The following is a 24,162-nucleotide window of genomic DNA, read 5'->3' as shown; positions in this document are numbered from 1 at the left end:
TTTTTGGTCTAAACTTGAAATTAAAAAGACCAAATATGAAAACCACAAACCAAGCCAGTTTGGAATGGAAGCTTGGAATTAGAAAAATATTTTTATTTCGCAACAATGTTTTTTTTATTATTATTCGTGTTGGCAAAAGCACAAAATCTAAAAATAGAAATAATATGCGAACACTGACGGCTTGAGGAAAAATATTAAAATAGACTTCAGAGGTCAAAATCCGGATTATACCTAACAGTTTCCCACGATCGTCAACATTTCGAGGAAAACCGCAGGAGTTGCTGGTACGATGACATTTGACTACTAAGTAGGTATCTAAACATACCACGAGATAGGTATCTATCTACAATATATACCTAAACATAGTGCTGAGAAAAAAGAAACAGTTCTTTTAAGAGAGATGTAACCATATGCTCAGTCCACCATGTCAACAGAAACAGGACCTTAAAAAACTTGTAGTGTTACGTGTCCTTTCCTTTTTGTTTTTTAAATCATCACATCACTAGTTTAAATGCCACGTTCTTCTCGGTGTAGACGTGGGACGTATATAGGCTGTTTATGTAAAGTATTTTACTAAATAAAACGTGTCCACAAACCTTAACATCAATAAGCCGGACAGTGAAGGCGGCGGCTTCAGGCGCGGCCAGACGCAGCTGGCAAGGCGACTGCGGTGCGGCGGGGGGGCGGACCAGCGCGAGCGCCAGCGCTGCGCTTGCGCCGGCCGCGCTGCCCACCTCCACCTCTTTGGTGCGCCCGCATAGGAGACTAGAGCAGGACCCTGGAGAAAGAGAAATAGGTTAAAGTAGGGAAGATGTATAAATTGTCGTCGAGTTCCTGTGGCAGTGTAGACAGCGCCGCGCCGCGCCGGTTCGAAGCCCGGTACCGGACTTTATTTTTATTTTTATTTATTTTTATATAATTTGGAGAACTTACAGACTAATTATACATTAAATGAACTAAATATACCTACATGAGACAATGCTAATAACAAGTTCCCGCCAATAAATGGAAAGGTAGGAGAGAAATTAAAATAAGATAAGAAAAGTGGCTAGAATGATACATAAAGATAATAGCTAACAAGGAAAAGGAAAACAAATCCCTAAGTCAGTTCGAATGCATGTGGGAATGCTTGAGAATGAGTTATTTTTTTTTTCTAAAACACAGTTGGCACGACTATTATAGACGGCGATACGGCTCACCACCTATCACGGTGGTGGTGTAAGTACCGACAGCTCGGTGAAGTGTGGGTACTTAGTTCATCTTGCGATGGATTTACCTCTGAGTGCCCCAATTGGGGTAAAAACTTATGTATGTTATGTATAAATCGATATAGTTATCTGCAAAGAGCCCATATGTTGTAGTACCTAAGCAATCCATTCGCCACTGAACCAATTGTGATTAAAACTTTTGATATAATACCTAGTCCGGTCTCTACTACTCAATTGTACATTTCGTCACACATATTATATTTGGTTATATGAAAACTAAATAGAAAAAATATTTGGTAAAAAATATTTTAATTGAAATATCATTAAACGTTGACGTTTCTACGATATGATGAAGTTAAGATAGCATGAACTATATTATATGAAATGGTCGAACACATCATGAAATGATCAATTCTAAGGACAGGTCTAGTACCATGTCACATTAACTATTTTGACAAGTTGAACTGTAAGTCTCACTAAATGTCAAATATGTTATGTTAAGGGTTCTAAAGTGGAATAATGTTCGTGACTGTGCCAATAAATGAAAACCAGTTTTAAAGAAGTAATGCTAATATTTGAAGTGACGTGTAAACGTGTCAGGTAATCACCACGTATGACGTATTTCGTGCTAACCTCAAGATATCCTCTCGGAAATTGTTGAAAAAGTCGTGACTGACGCTATTTCTCATGTAAACCTGTTAACCATCCATTACGTAGAGCAGAAAAATGTGGCGAGTGGAAAAATCACAAATATACTTTACAAACATAACATAAACAGCCTATATACTTCCCACTGCTGGACACAGGCCTCCCCTCAATCAACCGGAGGGGTATGTAGCATACTCCACCACGCTGCTTCGCTGCGGGTTAGTGGAGGTGTTTGGGCTAGTAGCCCGGGACCAACGGCTTATCGTGCCTTCCGAAGCACGGAATCATCTTAATTTTTCGGACAATCAGGTGATTCTAGCCTGCAATGTCCTAACCAAACTAGGGATCACAAAGCGATTTTTGTGATATGTCCCCACCGGGATTCGAAGTTCCTTGCAAAGTAATAATTTTTTTGGTTGCACTTAAGCACCTTTTGGTTACATGTCGTTTCTGTAATAGACCAAAAACCCCTACAAAAACTAATGGTTCATAATTTCACCACTGTTTACAAATAATTAGCTAGGTTGCACTTTTGCTCTTTCATTGTACATTTTCAGACCCAGACAGAGAACGACGCGAAACCCAAACAAAACGCATTGTTTTTTGTCATATCTGTCGGTTTAACATTGACATTGACTCCAAGGTCGCAGTTTAAAGGTTGGATTGGGCGTAAATTTGATACAAATGTATCGTTTTTAAATATTTCTCAGACACATTTTTATATTACATTTAGATGCTTATTCAGGTTTGGCCACAATCGTCATCTGTTTACAAATGGCGGCAATGGTGTGGCCTAAGGTGAAAATGTTTTTTCTACGTTAATGGTCCATGGGCGACCAGGCATTGTTATTCCTAACGTCAACATTTATTTTCACACGGATTGACATTCTTCTTCTTCTATCGTGTGGGTTGTGAACTGAATTACCAACCTCATCAACCCTGGTGTCAGGGTTATTATTGAGTCGCCAAAGGCCCCTGACATGGCTCATGTAACGACTACTTACTTACATCAGTAAGTAGTAACCGGGACCAACGGCTTAACGTGCCTTCCGAAGCACGGATCTTTTCACTTTTTGGACAATCAGGTGATCAGCATGTAATGTCCTTACCAAACTAGGGATCACAATGAACTTAACGCTCAACCATTGAACCACGGAAGTTGTTGACATTGAGATATAGCCTAACAGAAAGCTTGGTGAGGTGTAGGTACTTAGTTCATCTTGCGATGGATGTACCTCTGACTACCCCAATTGACATGTAGTCGTGAGTTTATGTTATGTTATTTTTAAATTTAGGAATTTTAACATTTAACAACCTTTAAAATGCATTGCAAAAACAAAAGGACACTTTTAGCATTTTCTAAAAGTTACTTGAAGACTGTTTACAAGTTCTTTTACAACAAATTGGTACTTACTTAACAATGTGAATTATTTTAAGCCAGAATGCATCCTTCCTTATTTGTTTGTTATGTTCGTTAATTGCTGTAATTTTGTGAATTACGAGAATAATAATTACAACGCGTTACGTAAAGAAGAGAAAACGATAATTGTTATAGTTACAGTTCTAGAGAAGTCACGAAGCACCCGCCATATTGAATAGTTTTATCACCTTATGCTTATGGTAGCAAAACAGCCAAACAGCATATTTTGCCTAATTTGTAGAGTATGGGAACTTAGGGTTTGTATAGTTAGAGCGTATAGAACATGTCTCCACATAAGATCCGGTGGGTTAAAATGGCCACATCGAAGCAATTCATCTAAGAGAGCAATGTTGCAATTTGACATTTGCGCATATAAAAGTAAGTGCGCAATGCAAACAAATGTCAAATAGGGGGGTTAACCCCCCTGGTACCGTTTCGACATTGCGATAGATATGATATCGTCTAGCCATATTTTTTTTTTGTAAATATTGTTAGGATAACAACATGATTAAGTACTCTGTCTGTCTCCTGCGGCCGACCGGTGCAACGCACGAACACACTCACATACACACACCTATTTATTTACTGATGACCCATATCTATTTGTTCGTATTATTTTATGATATTTTTATGTTTATGGTAAATCGTATTAATGTGTATTTATTGTAATTGTTATAATTTTGTAATACTAAATAATTATATGTAAGTAAGTAAGTAAGTTTAAGTAGTATGTATCTATGTACATATATATACCGCGATGTCCGTGGCCTCACTCGGCAGGGCCCGCAGAATACCAGCGTCGTGGCTCACGCCGCGACTTATGCTGAGCGAGGTCCTTTTATTCCGGACTCCACCGCAGATGATCGGGCCGTCAGTGCGTTACATTTAGAATGCTTTGTTTTATTATTATTATTTTTATGAATTTGGTTTGTTTTTCTTTTTGTTTTGGTATTTTTTTTTTTTAATGTTTTTTTTTTGTCTGTGTACTTTGATTTCCGTGTGGTTTCTTTCCTGTGTTAAATGTAATGTACCTGTCTGTCTGTGTCTGTGATGTCCGAAAATAATAAATGTTTCTTTCTTTCTTTCTTTATAATATATTACACCGACTCCTCGCCGCTATGTTTTAAGTCATATAAATCATATAAGTATTGTTCATATCATAGCGTACCACCAGGGTTGATGGGGTTGGTAATCCACCTCACAACCCACACGATAGAAGAAGAAGATAGCGTACTAATTTAGGTAGTTGGTTTCCTAGATCAAAGATAAATTATGAAATTTCGATTATTAAATAAAGACATATCTAAGGGTAACAAAAAACGTTTTCTATTTAACTTATTTATGAATTATATTCTCGTAAAGCCGAGGTTTCCAGACACATGAGTAAAACAATGGAGTTTGGATTTTAAAAGGACTGTCGACGTTACGACTATATAAAGAAAAATGTAATAATTAAGCGCGAGATTTTGTCACGTTTTTCTATGACGTCACAGTCTGCTTTTTAATAATATAAATTCGTGTTTTGACGTTAAGCAAAAAGTAACTGATTTGACTAGTTGGAAAACAATATTGCAACCGCAGGAGTATCTTATCTATTCATAGTCTTGACGACATGCTGATGGCGTTAGTTGACATTTTCTCATAAGTTGATCGAATTGTATATACTACTGATACGATAAGTACACCCACTCTTCGCTATGTTTAAGTACCATGTAATAGGAGGCCAGCCTATTAACATTAGCCGGGCACACATCCTGGAAACCACGAGATATCAATACATTACAATACAATACAAAAACTATTTATTGCACTTGAATCACATTATAAATACATTAGTATTATAATTAAATTGGTAGTACAACAGGCGGCCTTATTGCTAAGGTAGCAATCTCTTCCAGGCAACCTTTAGGTATAGGATATAAATTTAATGAAAACATGTAGCGGGATAGACAGTGCAAAAAAAAAATAATAATATTGCTAATACTTATATTTTTCAACATTTTATTATTATTATAATTATGAAAAAGCCATACACATAATTATAATAATAATGTTCCCATAATCTGCAATAGTCCTACACGAACCGGGGATTGTCTTTGGGTGCACTCCCATAGTACATACAGGGATAATCGCCGGTTGGTGTCACACCACATTTAGATTAAACTGTCTTAAGGGGCCTCTACGTGTTGGCTTCGGCCCCACGCACGCCTTCCATAAGTCCGGGCCTCCATAGGCCCGAGATATGAAAAAGACATACAATAATAATAATAATAAAATGTTGAAAAATATAAGTATTAGCAATTATCTATGATCCAAAAAAAAAATAGCGGTTTCCATTTAGAGCCCAACCCAGGATTTGAAGCCGTGACAATGTGATGTAGATCACGTGCATGTGCAATATATAAAGTCAAAAAAGAAAAAGAAAATTTTCCCTATTGCCCTCAGACCTCGGAAACATCCCTGATCCCTGCAGAGTGTAGGGCCCGTAAGGGACCGCGTGGCTTGCGACCACCCTCTCACTAAAGTCCGGCGCTAAGTAGCTTGCTGCGTTCCGTCGCGTATGTGAGAGTGACAATGCCTTTCTGGGTAAGCTCATTCCACCGTCGATCTCTTCTTCTCCTTGTGAAAGAATGAAGTCAAGAGCAAACCCATCTTAATTAATAAAAAAATAATAATGACTTCATCGATATGTATCGCGTCAACAGCTCATTCAAATAGGAAGCGACATACTTACGTTATCAATAGGTATTCAGTAGATATAGCATGTTAAGGAGGCATAGAGTATAATTCCTAACGAGGGCATTGCCTTTGCGCCGAAGCCTCCCTTGCGCAGACTCGGCTATTTTTAGCGCGGCTTGCGTAAGGCGCATGCGCTGAGCCGTTTGCTATTGCAGGCTCGTTGACATCTGCATAGTTAATACTAAACACACGTTTGTTTACCGTGCTTGGTACGAGCAGGGTCGGTATTTAAATGGGAGACTTGTTGCTAATTCTGTCGCGTTTAGTTTTTGCTTGCTTGTGTGGAAATACTTTCGTGACTCACGTGTGTTGGGTTTCTTTTGAAAACAGTTCGATTTTTAAAGAAAGTTCGAGAAAATGAAAAATAAATAAAACAATTGGTCAGTTCTGTCTACGACACATGCAAACTTATGTCTACGACACAAAAGCTATTATACTTACCTATCTACAATAATGTTTAGTTTGTGACGTCAAATGTTTGTATTGCCTACCCGTTGCCAGTTGTCTAAATATTTATATTACATGCTTCGTTTTAGCAACCTCTATACAAAATATACGTTTATTTTTTCTCTTTTTAACATATATTATGTAGAGTATGGATGTCCGTAGCTACTATCACGGTATAAAAAAACCAGGTATGTATGCTTGAAACTGACACATAGCATTTAAAGTTTAGCTAGATTAAGAAAACTTATTTTGACGCGCGAAAAATGTCAACATTCAGTGGTTCTCCGACTAATGTCAATGATGGTCTTTCCAGGCTACATTCCTGAAAAACAAACATAGATGGCGCTGTACAGATTTTCCATCCTTTAACTTTCTACTTTCATCATTATATGCGTCAGACACATGCATCTTTTAACTTTGTTTTTGGGTATAAATGATAACCCTTTTTATTACACCCACGCACAATTACACCTTCACCCATTATTATTCTCATCAAAATAAACAGAAGCAATATAGGTAAGTAGCAACATAATTCTACACATAATGTGGACCAAATATCAAGCATCAATTATTTTTATGTATGCTTTATTTATTGGAGGTCCGGGTTCGATTCCCGACATTGTCGAAATCACTTTGTGAGACTGTCCTTTGTTTGGCAAGGACTTTTCAGGCTTGAATCACCTGATTGTCTGAAAAAGTAAGTTGATTCCGTGCTTCGGAGGGCACGTTAAGCCGTTGGTCCCGGCTATTAGCCGTAAAAACACCTCCACCAACCCGCAGTGGAGCAGCGTGGTGGAGTATGCTCCATACCCTCTCCGGTTGATTGAGAGGAGGCCTGTGCCCAGCAGTGGGACGTATATAGGTTATTTATGTTATGTTATATATGCTTTATTTTGGAATAATTATGTACCCGAGTAATGAGAAAATAGGTAATTATCACGTTAAAGCTGTACAACGCCACCTATATTGTTTTTGGAGTACGTAGCCTGGAAATTTCCTCATTATTTGTTATTGAAGCCCGGGCCGGCATTTGATATTAGTTTGAGAACCACTGGATGTTGTCATTTTTCGCGCGCCAAAAGAAGATTGCCTTGTCTTTTACGAGTTAATTTAAGTAATTACTTAAAGTTATATGCTTTAATAACTAGAACTATACACTTTGTATAATTAATTGCTTTTAAGTAGAAGGACAACTAGAGTAAATTTTGATAATTAAAACACGAGTAGGTATAATTATCAAAGTTCCGTGTTAGTGTTACCTCTCAAGTTGATTTAATGGTTTATGTAATTTTCTGTCATTAAATAGTATACAGTAATGCATTAGATACGTTATCTAGTGTTGTGTGATAATTAAAATGGAGTTCGTAAGTGAAGCATAACTATGGTGCTATTCCCGGAAATGTTACCAAAGTGGAAATGTTCTTGTTGTAAAAACTTTTATAGTAAGGACACTGGCTGATTTTCTCTTTCAAATACGCTAGTTTCTGACTAGTCAAATCAGTTACTGTTTACTAAACGTCTTTTTTTTGGCCGTGACTTATTTTAGATTTTCCGCAGATTGCATTGACTACTTGGCCGGACAAATAGGGAGCGATGAAGTCTCTCCCCCGGTACAACCTTTAAGACAACAGGCCTGAGGGTGCCCAGTTGGGCGCGAACCTCGGCTCAGTGCGTCGTCTGAGAGGAAAAATATTTGAAAGAATTAATCGACCCTAGCGGGTCGATAGCGATAAACGCGGATTGAGGGACATCGTCGACCACACACGATATTACTATGGAATTAGTATGAAAAAGCACACTGTGACTCCATAGAAAAACGTGATAAAATATCGGACTTATTATTACGTTTTTCTTGATTAAAATTCATAAATAAGTAAAATAGAAAAAACAAAATGTTTTTCGTTAGTTTTAGATCTGTTTTTATTTAGTCCGGGTGAGAGCCTTCAGCGCTCCCCATTTGTCCGGCCAAGTAGTTAATGTCATCTGCGGCAAATCTACAATAAGTCACGTCAAAAAAAAAAGTTTTTATTTAGTAGGTACTTAATCATAATTTAATAATTTATCTTGAACCTAGTATATCCAATCGTTCTTTCTTGTACTCAAATTTTATCCACCTAAAGGTGAACGAATAAAGCTCTTTTTACATAAGTGTAGCGCCATTTTTACTGCTGGAAACATAACCAAAGAGGGAACATTCGCGTTGGAAAGGCTCTTCACTGTCTACGACTATAATGTGGTTAAGAAATAACACCACCAAATTGTGATAAATGTTTTCTTGCCACTGGTTGCCTGGAAGAAATTGTTGCTTAGCAATAACGCCGCCAGATTGTACTGTATCTTTCGTCCTTGTGTGTAAAACTTGTTTTTTTTTTTTTAAATTAAGATGGGTGTGCTCTTGACTTCGTTCTTCCACAAGAAGGAGAGATCGACGTTGGAACGAGCTTACCCAGAAAATGCCTATTCACCCGTTTGTATGTTGTGTTCAATGAAGTATATTTGTATTGTGATTTTGAAGATGGAAGTCTATTGGAATTTTGCAGCATGCCATGCCGTAATCAATAGCATTTAAGTAACTCTCCTTTCATGTCACGTTTCTTACAACGTAATCCAAAACTCCATTAAGTCTTATGAAATTGGGCATTACGTGCCGGTTACACGCACTGAAGTAGAGTTTATAACTTCTATGGAACAATGCCTTTACTGAAAATCTGCATTGTTTACCTTTGGGTTAAGCTCAGAGTTTTTTTCTTGTCGAAAACGTGTTATACAATAAGTATAACTACGTATTATATCGCATTGCTAAACCTTAGTAGGTTTGTCTCCATACAATAATATTATATATTAGGCAATATTAGGCAGATAAATTACTCAATTGTATAATAATATTTTATGCATATTTTTTTAAAAAAGGACGTCTAGGGCCCTGTGCCGAGGTTTTTCTTACAGCTTCTTTTCTCCGGCTATACAGGTTGTGAGAAGCTGCAGCAGTTTTAGGCTACGAATATAGGCGGATGACGTTCGTTATGTAAAAATTACGATTCAAAGTGTAACTATGTTACCTACTGAATAAAGATATTTTTGAATTTTGAATATTCGGCTGTTATAAGTCAAATATATATACTAATTAATTACAATGTTGCATAAGTAAAACATAAATCGAACGCTTTGATTAATTTGAATTTTGAATTGATTTGATTCGAAATAGATGGACAATTTATATAGAATAAAGTACCTACAATATTCCTAGAACGTCTAGAAATGCGACCCCAGAAACCTAACCTAACTCAGGCAAGTATGCCGGCAAACGGAATCCTAACCTACCTGTGTTCACATCTTGAGAATCGACACATGAGAACGCAATGGCACACTTACTCACTAGCCGGAACACTCTATGGGCTTATGCTCTATGGGACATGGTTACCTTAATGGTAAAATAATGGGAAAATAACATACATCTAGAAATGTTTCGAGAAATGGCGTTTTTACGATCGTTACTTTAGTATCATTGCGAAATGTTCAGATTGAGAGTGTTTCTCTTTAGATGCATGAGTTCTTGATTTGTATAATAAAAAGTACGGTAAACGTACTACATAAGTGCCATTTTGAAAAATCACATTCTAATCTGATTTTCTTCAACTAAACCTCTATTTAATGCAAATAAGTTCATTCCAGGTACCTACTTAAAACTTGAGACCACAATCTTTTATCGTTTTCTTTTATTTGTGTTCAAAAAGGTTCCTATGTGATTTTCGAAATATAGTTCAGATAGGTATCTGGCGAATATGCCTTACAATACCTAGAGCAAACAGTACGGACAAATATTTATAAATACACAATACATACACAAGAAAACGTCCATTCGCGCTTCAAATTTAGCATGCCATTTCTATACCGTAGCTAAGCCATACTATTTGCCAAACTAATTTTACATTACCAAACGTAAACAAGCTGCGAATATTCTAGACTTTCAGAGCACAACACTGACGTAAATATAAAACCCAATTCTTCCACAGCATCAAACATCAGACATAAAAGATGTTGTCGTCATGAACGAAAGAATAACAACTTGACCTTTCAAAATTTCGAGAAGCATTTCCACAGTCTTAACATTGAATTTATATCGTTCTTTAATGTGGTCTTCTTCTTTTCTGCAGGGTGTAAGACCAATGACCGACCTCATCAACTCCGGTGTCAGGGTTATTGTAAAGCCTACAGGCTTCTTCACCCACTTCTTAGTCCTCCCAAGCACACATCATCTTACTTTCAGACAATCGGGAGATCAGCCTGCAATGTCATAACGAAACCAGTCGTGAAATCGTGAGCGCAAAACTCCACCAGCACCATAAAGAATGTTACTTGGAGCGTACAAGTCCAGCTGATAACAATTGCATATGTTATGTATCTGATTACGTCTAGCCTGTTTGTCGACCTTCGCACTCTATTCGTGATGATTTATCGTTAAAATCTCGATTCTCATAATTGACCCGAAGTGGAGTCAATATGGTGTCAATTGCCAAAAATTGTCGCGCGAAAACACGACTTTATTGAATAGGTCAATAAAGTTAAAAAGGTGTTACCTGAGACTTGAACAGTGATTACCTCATCTTTGCAAACGAAAATAATGTTTTGTTGGTCTCATGGACTTCCTAACGTATGTATGTATGTATTTATTTGTATACAATAGCAGATAACACACACAAGGAACAGTCATGAGCAATATAATGTACCCACTTTAGGACTCTGTCGCACTAACATATTTGACATTTAGTGAGACTTACAGTTCAATTTGTCAAAAAAGTTGATGTGACATGGTACCAAAGTGTATACATATTAATGCTCGTGACCGAACATGCAAAGAAAACGGACAGTACAGGTAAGCTTATCTCTAAACAAAGAGATTTCTTCCAGCTGACCTACGTGACGAGAGAGATATTCAACGTATAATATTTTATAGATAGAATATATTCATTAACAATGTTTTCCCCGACTTTTTTTTATAAAAATCATAATGTTTTTTGTGTGAGAGACAGACTAAGAGTTAATCGTCTACGGAACCGTAGAGATTCATATTATTACTTCGGACAATCAGATGATTCAAGCCTGCTATGTCCTAATCAAACAAAGGACAGACTCAAAGTGATTTCGACTATGCCATCGAGAATCGAACCTGAACCTCCAGGCTGTGAACCCAACGCTCTACTAGACCACGAAGGCTGTGTGTGTGGATAACCCAGTAAGTAAATATGTTTACAGATAAAACTTACAGATCAATCAGTAACTAGGTAGGTTACAAGAGTTTTTTTTAAAGCATTATCGTCAAATGTACTTAAACTTCATACTCATGCGCAAGCGTATGAGCTCATCGACGAAAAACCTCATTTGTGATGCAAATAGATCCCAAAATACTGCAGATATCGCGTCTGCATAAGTTTTATCAAGGGCGATAAATAATAATTAAGTTCATGTGGTTACTGATGTCTCAGCTAAACTGTATACAGGATGTTAGTGATATCGTAACGAATACTGAGGGGAATGATTCAGACCATGATTCTGAGTTAATATCAAGTGGAATTTACCGTAAATCCGAAATTTCATGAAAATGTTAGTTTTTTTTTATTATTTTCAGTTTCATACTTTTGCTACGGTAAATCGACTTCATATCAACTCAGAATCATGGTATGAAGTTCTGAATCATTAAAGTTTTCGTTATGTCACTAACACCTATATTTGGGATGTGTTTCTCTGTAAGATGTTACTTATCGTTTTATTTGATTTGCAAAAAGTTTTGAATTCTAGATAACAGTTACTCTAGTTAGTTGGTAGTATTAAATTAATTGATGAAAACGTATAAACCTATTAAACCTCCGAAGCACGAATCATGTCCAAAGTGATTTATTGTGATGTGTGATCGAGATTCGAAATAAGAACCTCCAGATCGTGAGCCCAATGCGCAATCACGGGACCACCGAACTCGTTAGAAGAAGAATATCAAATATGAAAATAATAACTCGGAAGCACCTGAATATACGAGTTCTAAAATATCCCCAGTGTTTGGCATTAGAAAGCTGAGTCCTACTCAACTCGATCAACAAACTGAGTTCGAACCAGACTGACTGTCTATACGTGTTATAAACTACTGGCTTTCGATACACGAACGACTTGCAGAATTTTCTAGAAGAGCAATTTGTTATTTTTAACAATCTACCCACATCTGGCTGCACGGAACCGCACTTTACGGAAATATGCACAAAACGAAACGTTTTTGTGAGGCAACGATCTTATTATAAACTTTAGACGTCACTCATTGCTTCTTTGGTATCGAGCAACCATAACTAGCGCCTTTGTTACTACGCAATGAACAGCGGGTAAATCGATGTAGCAGTCGTGTCGTGTGTTTACAGGCGACATGAGAACTCGTGTAAAAAATAATTTTGTGCCGAGGGTATATCTCCCTTGTTTCCCTTGTTCCCTTGTTTGTGATCTGTGTCATGCATGAAACGAACTGTTCACATTTTGCAAGTGACATTGTTATAAAAAACGTATGTAAAGAGGTAATTACACTTCCCAATTCACCCAGACCGATGCGTCTAGGTCATCTTTAAGATCGGGAAAATGGACTCTATTAGACTAGCTCGAGATCGTGGTTACCATGGTTACGCCAATTTACTATTGGTCGCCCGTGACCTTGAAGCATCCGGCCGTATAGATTGGCAAATGTACTAACCGCTTCAGTCGCACCTCGTATAGGCAGCCTAAGTGACGTATGCCTAGACTTTCTTGGCAGGAACCGCTTCAAGTTCGGTTGTTAAATAATATTCATGCATCACAGAAATAGCTGTTGCCAACACACTCTATGCCAAATGCTTGTACGCCGTAATAGATAAAAATACTATCACCTCTTCTTTAAAATTTATGAATGGCATTTTTGAAATGTAGGTGATTTTAATAGGCAATGAACTGTGGTAGTCCCATCTCTGAAATGTGGAGCTACCGAAAATAAATAACATTTGACGTAAGTCGTTTTCAGGGTACTCAACTTTTGACAAAATATTCTGATGTCTCTACGTTTTTTCTCCCATGTTTTATTTTTATTTTACAATAATAATACTTGAGTGGTTATTTATAATTAGCCGTGAGTCCAGAGCGTAAAGGTGATTTCACTAATTACGAGTAGTATTGGCAAGACAACATAAAGTTTTGATAATAATAAATATTTTGCATTAGTAAGAATTTCTATCATGATATAGGTACGTCCAATCGCTTATAAGCTTTTAAAAACCTATAATCTAATCATCAATATCATCATTATCATTCTCATCGTAAAATCAAAAGTCTAGAAACAGACGAAGGGCGCTTGTCTGTCGGTTTTTTATAGGATACACTTCGGTGAGTGCGCTCAGGAACTTCACGAGTTAATTCCACTCACTCTATTCCATTTTACCCCTTTCGGTTGATTGAGGGCAGGCCTGTGCCCAGCAGTGGGACGTATATAGGCAGTTTATGTTATTCGATTTATGAACAACGAGACGTCGGCAGGTATTCCATCCTTATGAAGTAGTTGACCACAAGTCTCCTTGGCTCATCGTGTAAATTTTCCATGAATTTCATAACCGCGACACTAGATTTGATGAGGCTGGTAATCCACGTGACAACTCCCGAGATAGAAGAAATTAAATAAAAAGTAGCCTCCGTGGTCAAGTGGTTGAACGTTGTGCTCACGAACCGGAGGTTCCGGGTTCGAATCTCGGTGGGGATAATTCACAAAAATCACTTTGTGATCCCTAGTTAGGTTAGGATATTACAGGCTGATCACCTGATTGTCCAAAAGTAAGATGATCCGTGCTTCGGCAAGGCAAGGCACGTTAAGCCGTTGGTCCCGGTTACTACTTACTGATGTAAGTACGTGGTCGTTACATGAGTCATATGTCAGGGGCCTGTGGCGGCGCAATAATAACCCTGACACCAGGGTTGATGGGTTGGTAATCCATCTCACAACCCACACGGTAGAAGAAGAAGAAGAATAAAAAAAGGAAATAGAGGTACACGCTAACACTTGAGATAGGTTACTAGGTGAAAATAAAGTTTGTTTTCCCTACGAAGCGAGCGTATCTTGATTGTTGGTGTTGTGAGCTATTTTTAAGCCGTGATGTTTGTTTGGATGCCGACGCGAACTCTTGTTTACATCTCACACTACACCGAAGTTTTTAGAGGTTGAAGATTTGTCCAGTAATTAGTATTAAATCAGTTTCTTGCGCCGTTTCTCATATTCAGCCATAATACATAACAAAAACAGCCTATCTCATCTGATGATAAATGACGATATGACCAAGGACATGCTCATGCACCTAGTAAGTGCCTATCTTCTCATGCTTTGTCTTCAAGGCCAAGGTTATATTTTTCGGGGAACAGATTCACTGAGCATATATACTAAATAAGACCTATTTATGCTCAGGCTGATTTGCACGTTGTTTTTACTACTACGATCTGCATTTCTCTAAGAATTTTATACGGTAGATATACTACCGTTTTTAAACAATATTATAATCGTCCACCAGGGCTTAGACCAAGAGGGCGACCAAAAACAAGATGGGCGGATGTGGTCAAAAAGGATCTGTGCTCGTGCAATGTCTCCGAGAACGAAACGTCTGATAGAGCGAAGTGGAAGAGAAAGACGAAGAAGGGAGACCCCATCATCAGTTAGGAATAATAAATGCTAAGAAGAGAGAGATTATATTCGTTCACCAACCCGCAGTGGAGCAGCGTGGAGAATCATGCTATCCACATCCCATCCGATTGATTGAGGGGAGGAGTCTGCTAAGCAGTGGGACGTATATTAGGCAGCTAAATATCTCTTGATACCAGGATTGGTAAGCTCGGTCATTGACCGTACAACCCGAGAAGAGAACTGGAACTAAGTTGAATGTAACATGACAATAAACTGAAGAGATAAAAAGCACAATGGAGTTAGTTCTATGACTGTACATAAAACAAGATTATTATTTACATTTTGATAATACAATTATAAATAGAATATGGGTCAGATTAGTATAGATTTAGCTGTACAATGATAGCAGTGGTCTCTTATGGAGATAAAGCAGCTGATATTCTTCCCGTCCCGGGCATGTAGTAAAAGCCGAAGAAACGGGTATATACAGAAGCAATCTTCAATTTTGAGCAGAATAAAAATGGGTGGAAGATGTAATTGTCGTGGCTCGCACCGCGGCTTATGCTGAGTGAGGCCCTTTTATAAAGGACACCACCACCATCGTTGACCAGTCCATACACTCAATTATTTGTATTTCTCGTGTATGTTGTTTTTATTATGTGTTTTGTTTGATTGTTTTGTTTGATTGTAAGTTGTGTGTTACTCCGTGTTTTATATTATATGTCGCCCGTCCCCACTGCTGGGGCACGGGCCTTCCCTATGGATGGATAGGGAGATCGGGCCTTAAACCATCACGCGGACCCAGTGCGGATTGATGGTTATTAACGACCGCTAATGCAGCCGGGACCAACGGCTTAACGTGCCTTCCGAAGCACGGAGGAGCTCGAGATGAAAACTTTTTTTTGTGGTCACCCATCCTATGACCGGCCTTTGCGAAAATTGCTTAACTTCAACAAACGCAGACCGAGCGCATTAACCGCTGCGCCACCGAGCTCCTCATTTTAGTCTTATTACCTATAAATTAAATACTTGGATACAGTAATGTTTTATACCTCGTAATCGTAAGATACTGGCCACGTGTACATATCGTGATTCTCAATGTTCTCCTTTCAATAAAGCTGTTGACCAATTCAGTGCGTGTGCGCACGGTGATACTAATTGAAGGAGCGTGTACATTGCATGCATCGGATATGCCCATTGATTTTAGGTTCTGTTTTATAACATCACATAAACTCACGGCTATATCCCAATTGGGGTAGTCAGATGAACTAAGTACCTAGTTAGCTTTCTGTTAAACCAATGTGATAGGTGGTGAACCGTACTGTGTTAGTGAAAACTGTGTGTGTTGTTAGTGTTAATATTTAATATCGCCGCTGATGTCGCGAAGTGACGTATCATCTGCATTTTTTGTAGAAACTGATTTACCCCTTTTACAATTGTCAATAAGACACAAATCGCTTTTATACATTGTTTTAAGTTTACGCGGTTATTATCATAATTAAAACACATAATAACGGGTTCTTACCGCGTTTTAAGAGTCTCATAGCTATCCCTCCCTACTTTAAACGCGGTAAGAACCCGTTATTATGTGTTTTAACAAATCGCTTTAGCAAAAAATTGCAGATAAGTACGTCAGTTAGCAAATTCAGCCAGGATATAATACTTATATTATGCATATTCGTAAATACACTCAAACTGAAATGAAATTATCCATTTGTTTTATATGCGCTAATGTCAAATTGCAATATTGATTTTTCTGAATTCCTTCAATGTGACTTTTTTGTGCTTCTACCCACGTCGATAGGTAGGACGGGCGTGAATTTTGTTCGTCTGCCCTTTATCAAAACAGGTGACACATGTACTCAAAGACGTCAGACACAATTATCAAGAAATATGACTATTCATGAGTAATGCAATAATTACTAGCAGTAATTAATTCCTTGTTGTTATTGAAAATGTTTTATTATTTATACTTAATAATAATAATATATACCCTTTTGTTTAGTAATAGTAATAATTTCAATTGTTTATGATTTATGACTGGACACAGTACGTGAACAGATAATGTTCGCGTTATTGTTTGATGATTGAGACTTCTGATGCGATTTTTTTTAATAAAACCTCGGAGTACACAAACTATATTTGATCCAGATAAAAAATTGTAGTCTCAATTTTTACCCGGATTAAAATTCATTGTAAATTTGACGAATGAATTGTTCTAAACACGTGTGCCTCACAGGTATTATGTACGTATTGTAGGGTCGCAAAAGTATGGTGAAAATTAATAGGTAATTAATATTATGGCAACCTAACAGAGGGCAGCAGTAACTGTCAGTGCTATTCAGAGGCGGAGGAGTCCTAGTACGGCTTTGAAATAGACTACTTTGGGCGCCATGCGCCATCCCACTCGTGTCTGAGTAGGTACTGCGGGGTGGAAGACAAAAGGGAAACCACTGCCCTATTTTTCCCTAAAATAGTAGCATGGAGAATGCTACACCGATAAGAGCGTGGCTCTTAAATTAATGATGATATAATATAAAATAAATATTAGTAGGTACTTTATCGGGTATTTCCTAGTCGCTCAGTGATGTATGTACCTAATATAATTCACGTTACCTTATCTATTATGATGGGACATCTGCAGGCCAACGGTAAAATCCCGCAATGATCTAATTAATCTCTCCGGTTGATTGAGGGGAGGCCTTGACCAGCAGTGGGACTAGTGATGGGCAGGGAAAGAAAAAATTGGGTGGGAAAGAAAAAATATCGGGAAAATATGGGAAAATAAAATAAACACCCGAAAAATTCCCGAATCATGGGAAAATATTTTTTATTTAATTATTTTTAATCTTATTATTATTTGTATGTCGTTTCCATGTCTCGGGTCGGGTCTGTCATGGAGTCCCGGACTTTTGGAAGGCGTGCGTGGGGCCGAAGCCAACACGTGGAGTCCCCTTAAGACAATTTACTCTAAATGTGTTGTGACATCAACCGGCGTTTATCCCTGTATGCACTATGGGAGTGCACCCAAAGACAATCCCTGCTTCGTGTAGGACTATTGCAGATTATGGGAACAAAAGGAACGGGGCTATTGGGTTGGGGGTTAGTGAACCGGGATACTGGGGCTATGGGGGACTATGGCGCCTGCTCGACCAATTTTAATAACAGAGACACATTGGGCAGGCGGTGACTCGTCACTAACTGGTTGGGTCACCTATCTAGCCGACGCGACTGGACGGCAAGGCAACAACATGGTTGTGAGCATCTCAGGATGTCAAGAGGTGTACACCGCTTTCTGCGAGGCGGTTTACCCGCCTTACCAACTCGCGACTTATGCATCTTTCACTTCCACCCTGCGAGCGTATAGCTCTAACGCCCCACTCTGGCTGGCCAATGAAGGCAAGCCAGAGGTGAGAGTCCTGCGGCCCCCGCTAAGGTCCACTCCGGCCAGCCAGTACTGTCACCATCTTTGTTGCTCTTCTTTGGACTCTCTCGAGTAAAGAGAGATCTCTCTCTAGTAGAGTCCTTCCGATAGTAAAGTCTCCATATTTGAAACCCATGTTCTAACAGCGGTCTGACGTAAGTAAGTTTTGTAAAGCCTAAGAAACAATTCCGTATCTATATGATAAAAAGCTTTTCTAATTATGTATAAGAGGGAGTTATCCTTATTAGTGATTCCAATAATGTGTTCGTCCCACTTTAGATTATGTGTTATCGTTATTATCTGAACATTTTTTACTATGACACCAGAGGTGTATGACCATTAATTTGGCTTTAATTGGATTTTAAAAATCTCGATTTTTCATACATTTTGTAAAAAATAATATTATGTCCGTTGGGAAAAAGAGGTATACAAGCGTATTACAAAGGACCGTTAGAACATTTATTAGTATGGCGCCAAACTTCTATGACCATTATTGGACTTTCAGTTTTGGTTAATATGTTAAAATACCGGCCATCGAAAAAAATATGTCGAATCTGTCTAATAGTTGCTTCTCAATATTTTTTAATAACACCAAACATCTATGACCATTATTTTGACTTTTATTGGAATTTACGTTTTAGTTCGAATGTGAAAAATGCTGACCAGCAAAAATATCATGTTGAGAGTATCGAGTAGATGCCTGTTATATTTTTTTTCTATAGCGCCAAACTTGTATGACCATTAGTTTGGCTTTTAGTGTATTTTAAAAATCTTGATTTCTTATTTATTTTGTATGAAAATAAAGTGCTTTGGGTAAAAAATGCGGTACGGCGGATTACAAAGGACCTTTAGAACATTTAATAATCCGGCGCAAAACATTTTTGACCGTTATGTTGACTTTTTATTCATCTCTCTTTCCGTTTTGGTTCAAATGGGAAAATGTCAGCCAGCGAAACAAATAAGTCAAATCTTTTGGTAAACGACTTGAAACGTATTTTTACGATACTACCAAATGTCGACTTTGGCTTTTATTTGACTTTAAAAAAAACTTGTTTTATACATTTTAACAATGACAACAAGCAGAGCTTTCCCAATGACTAGTTATTAGTCAGATAAATACTTTGTGTTTTTGTTTTGTGTGTTGTTAGGTGAACTTCTATATTAATACTATCTGATTTTAGATATGACGTTGACTGTAGTTTTTGCATTCGACTCAACGTTACGGCCTAAGTTTAGGTTGAATTATGGTATTGATTCACCTTGACCGTAAATGGTTACCACCCTCCAAAGATAAGCTTGCCATCTAGTGACGAAACTCGTATTTTGGCATGACGCCTGAAGTATCTGTTAGGGAAAACAGGAGTCGGGTAGTTGTACTTATAATAAACTTTTTCTATTCTATTCTACTTTGCAAGTATGTACCTATCACAATGTCCTGGTGCTACTCGGCCGATAACATAGTACTTACCTCTATCACCCCGCTGTTTATTCCTTGTATACACTTTTCTTTAAAAAAGTAGCTTCTTAAGCGTGTATCACCATCAGGTAAGGTAGTGGTCAAACGTAAACCTATTTTTCAAAAGACGACCACCATATTACGCCTTTAGCAAGATAGTTCCATTATCACTAGATAAAACTTTTTTTTTATTTTTGAAAAATCGAATTAAGTTCAAAATATTGGTCATAGTCGTTTAATGCCATAGTAATAAACATTCTGACGATCCTTTAAATAACGCGCCTGTTGTATTTTATTTTTATACAAAATGAATCAAAAATCAAGTTTTTTTTAAATCCCACAAAAGCCAAACTAATTAATGGTCATACACGTTTTTGTCATAGTTAATAATGTCTCGATAGCTTTGACATGTGTTTTTTGCTGACCGGCACTTTTCACATAGAAACTATAACGTAAAGTCCAACAAAAGTCAAAATAATGGTCATAGACGTTTGGTGCCCTAATAATAAATGGTCAAATGGATAAGTTCTAACGGGATATACAAATATTGTTTCATGGCCGGCACTTCACATTTTCACCAAAAATGTATGAAAATTCAGTTTTTTTTAATTCGAATAAAACCGAAAATATTGACCCTACAGCTTTGGTGCCATAGTAATAAATGCTCAGACAGATAAGTTCTAAGAATAATACCATTATTGTTACTTGGCCGGCACTTTACATTTTCACCAAAAATGTATGAAAAATACAGTTTTTTAAAATCGAATAAAACCGAAGATATTGACCCTACAGCTTTGGTGCCATAGTAATAAATGCTCATACGGATAAGATCTAACGGAATATAGCAAAATTATTTTTTGGCCGGCACTTTGACTTCTGGGCCGAAATCCGATGATCTCCTTTAGATTAGTTTTTTAAGAGTTCATACGACACTACGACAGAAAATAAATTGGGCATAAGTAGGCATACATTATATTTAAATGGTCTTTGTTGGAAATCCTTACTTTTAATACAAATATATGCGATAAAAAATATTTTCCCTTGAAATGGGAATTTTTCGGGTTTTTTCCCTCAGAATTGGGAAAATTCCCAAAACGCGGGAATTTTCCGGGTAAGAACCCAACACTAAGTGGGACGTATACAGTAATGTGCCGTACCCGGGAAAATTCCTAAAGAACATCCGGGAATGTTCCCGCTGTAAAACCTCTTTAAGGTGGCTGCTTTTCTTTTTCAAATCGTCCAAAAAATCGTTCTTTCTTGTACTCTGGTCTTATCTGCTTAAAGGTTAGGTAATACAGCTCTATTTACATAAGTTTTGTTACATAAGTGCCGGGAATCCCAAAATGGGAATATTCCCGGAAGCAATGCATCGCTGGACGTATACAGGGTGTTTATGTATGTCCCACTGCACGTTTAAGTAGCACACTTAAATAGATCATAACATAACATACTATATAATATGTATTTTAGTGTACTAGACCAAAAGATAAGTAGGAAGCAGCAAACATTGATCACGCCTGAAATCCCTACCGAAGTAGGCAGTGTACCTGCTGCCATGGTTCGGCTCGCCAACACGCCATTCTATTAATTATTCTATTCATTATTTTACTGTTGGACAGTCGGATAATCAGCCTGTAATGTCCTAACCAAACTAGGGATCTCAAAGTGATTTTTGTGATTAATCCCCACCGGGATTCGAACCCGGGACCTCCGGATCGAGAGCCCGCGGAGGCCGTTCACAGCTTCCACTGAGTACTTATTAAAAATAATTTGCCCCCGAAACGCTTCTTGTCCGAAACGAATATACTACTAAACTGCCTATAGTATAGGTACGTCCCACTGCTGGGCACAGGCCTCCCCTCAATCAACCGGAGGGGAAACGAATATAAGTGCATTGAATTTTAAAGGAAAACATTCAACGGTACTTAACTGAACCATCTGTTGTATAACAGTAATTAGAATTAGACCTTAATAGCTCCCAGTTTGCCCGCCATTTTGGTTCCTAGCCAGTGAGCACACACAAAACTGGATTGTTGAAAAAAATATCGTCTAATTGGCCACAGACTAGTTTTTTCGTAAACTGCCTTTTCGTTTGAAATAATGCAACAACCAAGTATTGTATCTTTCCATTCATTAATTCAATGATTTTGTGAGCTCATTCATGGATAAAATGTCGGTCGGTTCGTAAAGTGCACGCGTGATTGACGTTTGGTGTTCATTTAAATTTTTCGACCCATCTCATAGGCATTCGCGATTCTTTTATCCTAACGCATAGAATAAGGAGTAACTACGTATATGTAGAACGGCCGTTCCCGACCAGCGTCTGAGCTAGGTTTACCTCACCCCCCGGTCTTACTTTAGTCTTCAATCGTATGTCCTTTTCGGCGGATAAGAATATGACAGGTATAATTTAAAATAAAATTAGGAGATGTCTGCAGGAATCGGGACCATTTTAAGCCTAAAGTACAAGCTATACCATACACTTACTAGTAGGTACGTACAAATTCTATTTTCGATAAATATTTTTTTTTTATTTTGTCAGTGGTTAGTGTAGTGTATTCGTCTCAATATAATTATATAAATAAATATCGGCTCGTTGCCACACACTACGTCTTCACTCCACCCCCGTACATACCCGTACAGTTTACTTTTTAATTGTGGCCACCGCGTAGTGCATTGCCCGAGACGACAGAATATATATGTGAATCGATTATATCGATTCAAGTATTTTATAATATATTACATATGCCTGCAGTGGGACACTGGGTGTTACTAATAATAATTACATATTTATTTATATATTTAATTATACCTACGTGTATTACAATAAGATGTGTTTATGTACTTATGTAAACACTACATCCCTTCCTTGTTTTGACAAACCTTTATTTTAATCAAATTTTATTCATTCCTAGTTTGTATTAATATCTAGCCATAATATAATAAAAGTCTCCTCAATAAATCTTTTAACTAAATCGTTAGAAGTTTAATTATGAAATAACATTTTTTAGCATCTTGTCCATTACTTGCCACTGCCCTTAAACTTTCTTGAACTGGACAATGTTACATTTTATTTGCTGCCCTGTTTCATTGTTCAGTAGTTCAAGGTTTCCATTTTTCAGCAGGATAATTGGCTCGTATCTAATTCAAGCAACTCCTATCTTCGACATCTACCTATTTTGGTTTTGTGTCGCATCATCGCATGTCGTCTTTTGTCGGCATAGTCTTTCTCTTTCTCTTTATGTTCTTTGTTGTTTTTTTTTTTTTTTCAGGTCTTTGGGGTTATTACGCGTCACATTTATCTCTGCAGGTGTTTTGTCGGTAACGGTGTTCGGTGTGTTATAAATAGTTAAATAATAATTTAGGGACGCTTTTCAATTAAGTTTCTCCCAATTAGTGCCTTCTTTCTATGATATTTTTGTTCCTTCCAGATTTTTGTCGCGGTATTGCCTTTAAAGGTTCCGTTATTGTTGTTAAATTGGGTTGGTACTTATCCATTTGCCAATAAAATTTACCAACATTAAGAAACTTTGCTTTTCTACAGTCGCTTTAATAATAATTATGTTCTTTAATTCAGACATCACAGGGTCCATATTTCGACATATTTACCAAAAAAAACATTGTCAAAATTAAGCTTTAATTTACAATAAGAAATTAAAAAAAACTATAAACAAATTAAATTAAATACAGAGAGAGAGAGAGAGAGAGAGAGAGAGAGAGAGAGAGACCACTCTCTTACGTATTATGGCATGAAATCGATAAATTCAATCATCAATTCATTTCATCAATTTTCTGCTTTGAGTAGTAGAGAATCTTTGATAGAAAACATAGGTACATTTGTTATTTATATTTGTTTAATATGTTTGTTTTAAGTGCAATAAAAAGATTTATATTGTATTGTGTATTCTTCTAAAGTTTTTTTTCTTCTTCAAAGAGCTCATGTCCAAGAAGTTTCACTTTTCAGGCCGAATATTTTTCTTTCCCAATAGCACCACAAGTTTTCTGTTCTTTTTTAAAGTATTTTTTTTTATATTTCATACTTAGGTTGTAACGATATCAACCTTTCTGATTAATGGCACCAACTTCATGTCCTGGCTAGATGCCTCGCTGATAACACACTTTCAAAATTTCCATACCCTTCGAATTTGGTGTTTC

General features: G+C 37.4%; 1 protein-coding gene across 4 annotated transcripts in view; it reads right to left on the bottom strand.

Moving 5' to 3' along the window:
• LOC126380461 (uncharacterized) overlaps positions 1-24,162 on the bottom strand; it is an 83,998-nt gene that overhangs the window by 54,668 nt on the left and 5,168 nt on the right. For all 4 annotated transcript variants that reach the window (XM_050029892.1, XM_050029910.1, XM_050029901.1 and 1 more), the window contains exon 2: positions 597-778. In XM_050029892.1, the coding sequence (XP_049885849.1) occupies positions 597-778 (182 nt within the window). The remainder of the gene's footprint in view (positions 1-596; positions 779-24,162) is intronic.

This window comes from Pectinophora gossypiella, chromosome 3, assembly GCF_024362695.1.
Source record: "Pectinophora gossypiella chromosome 3, ilPecGoss1.1, whole genome shotgun sequence".
Classification (NCBI taxonomy): domain Eukaryota; kingdom Metazoa; phylum Arthropoda; class Insecta; order Lepidoptera; family Gelechiidae; genus Pectinophora; species Pectinophora gossypiella.
The sequence above is the reverse complement of the archived record's forward strand: the minus strand, read 5'-3'. Positions and strand labels throughout refer to the sequence as shown.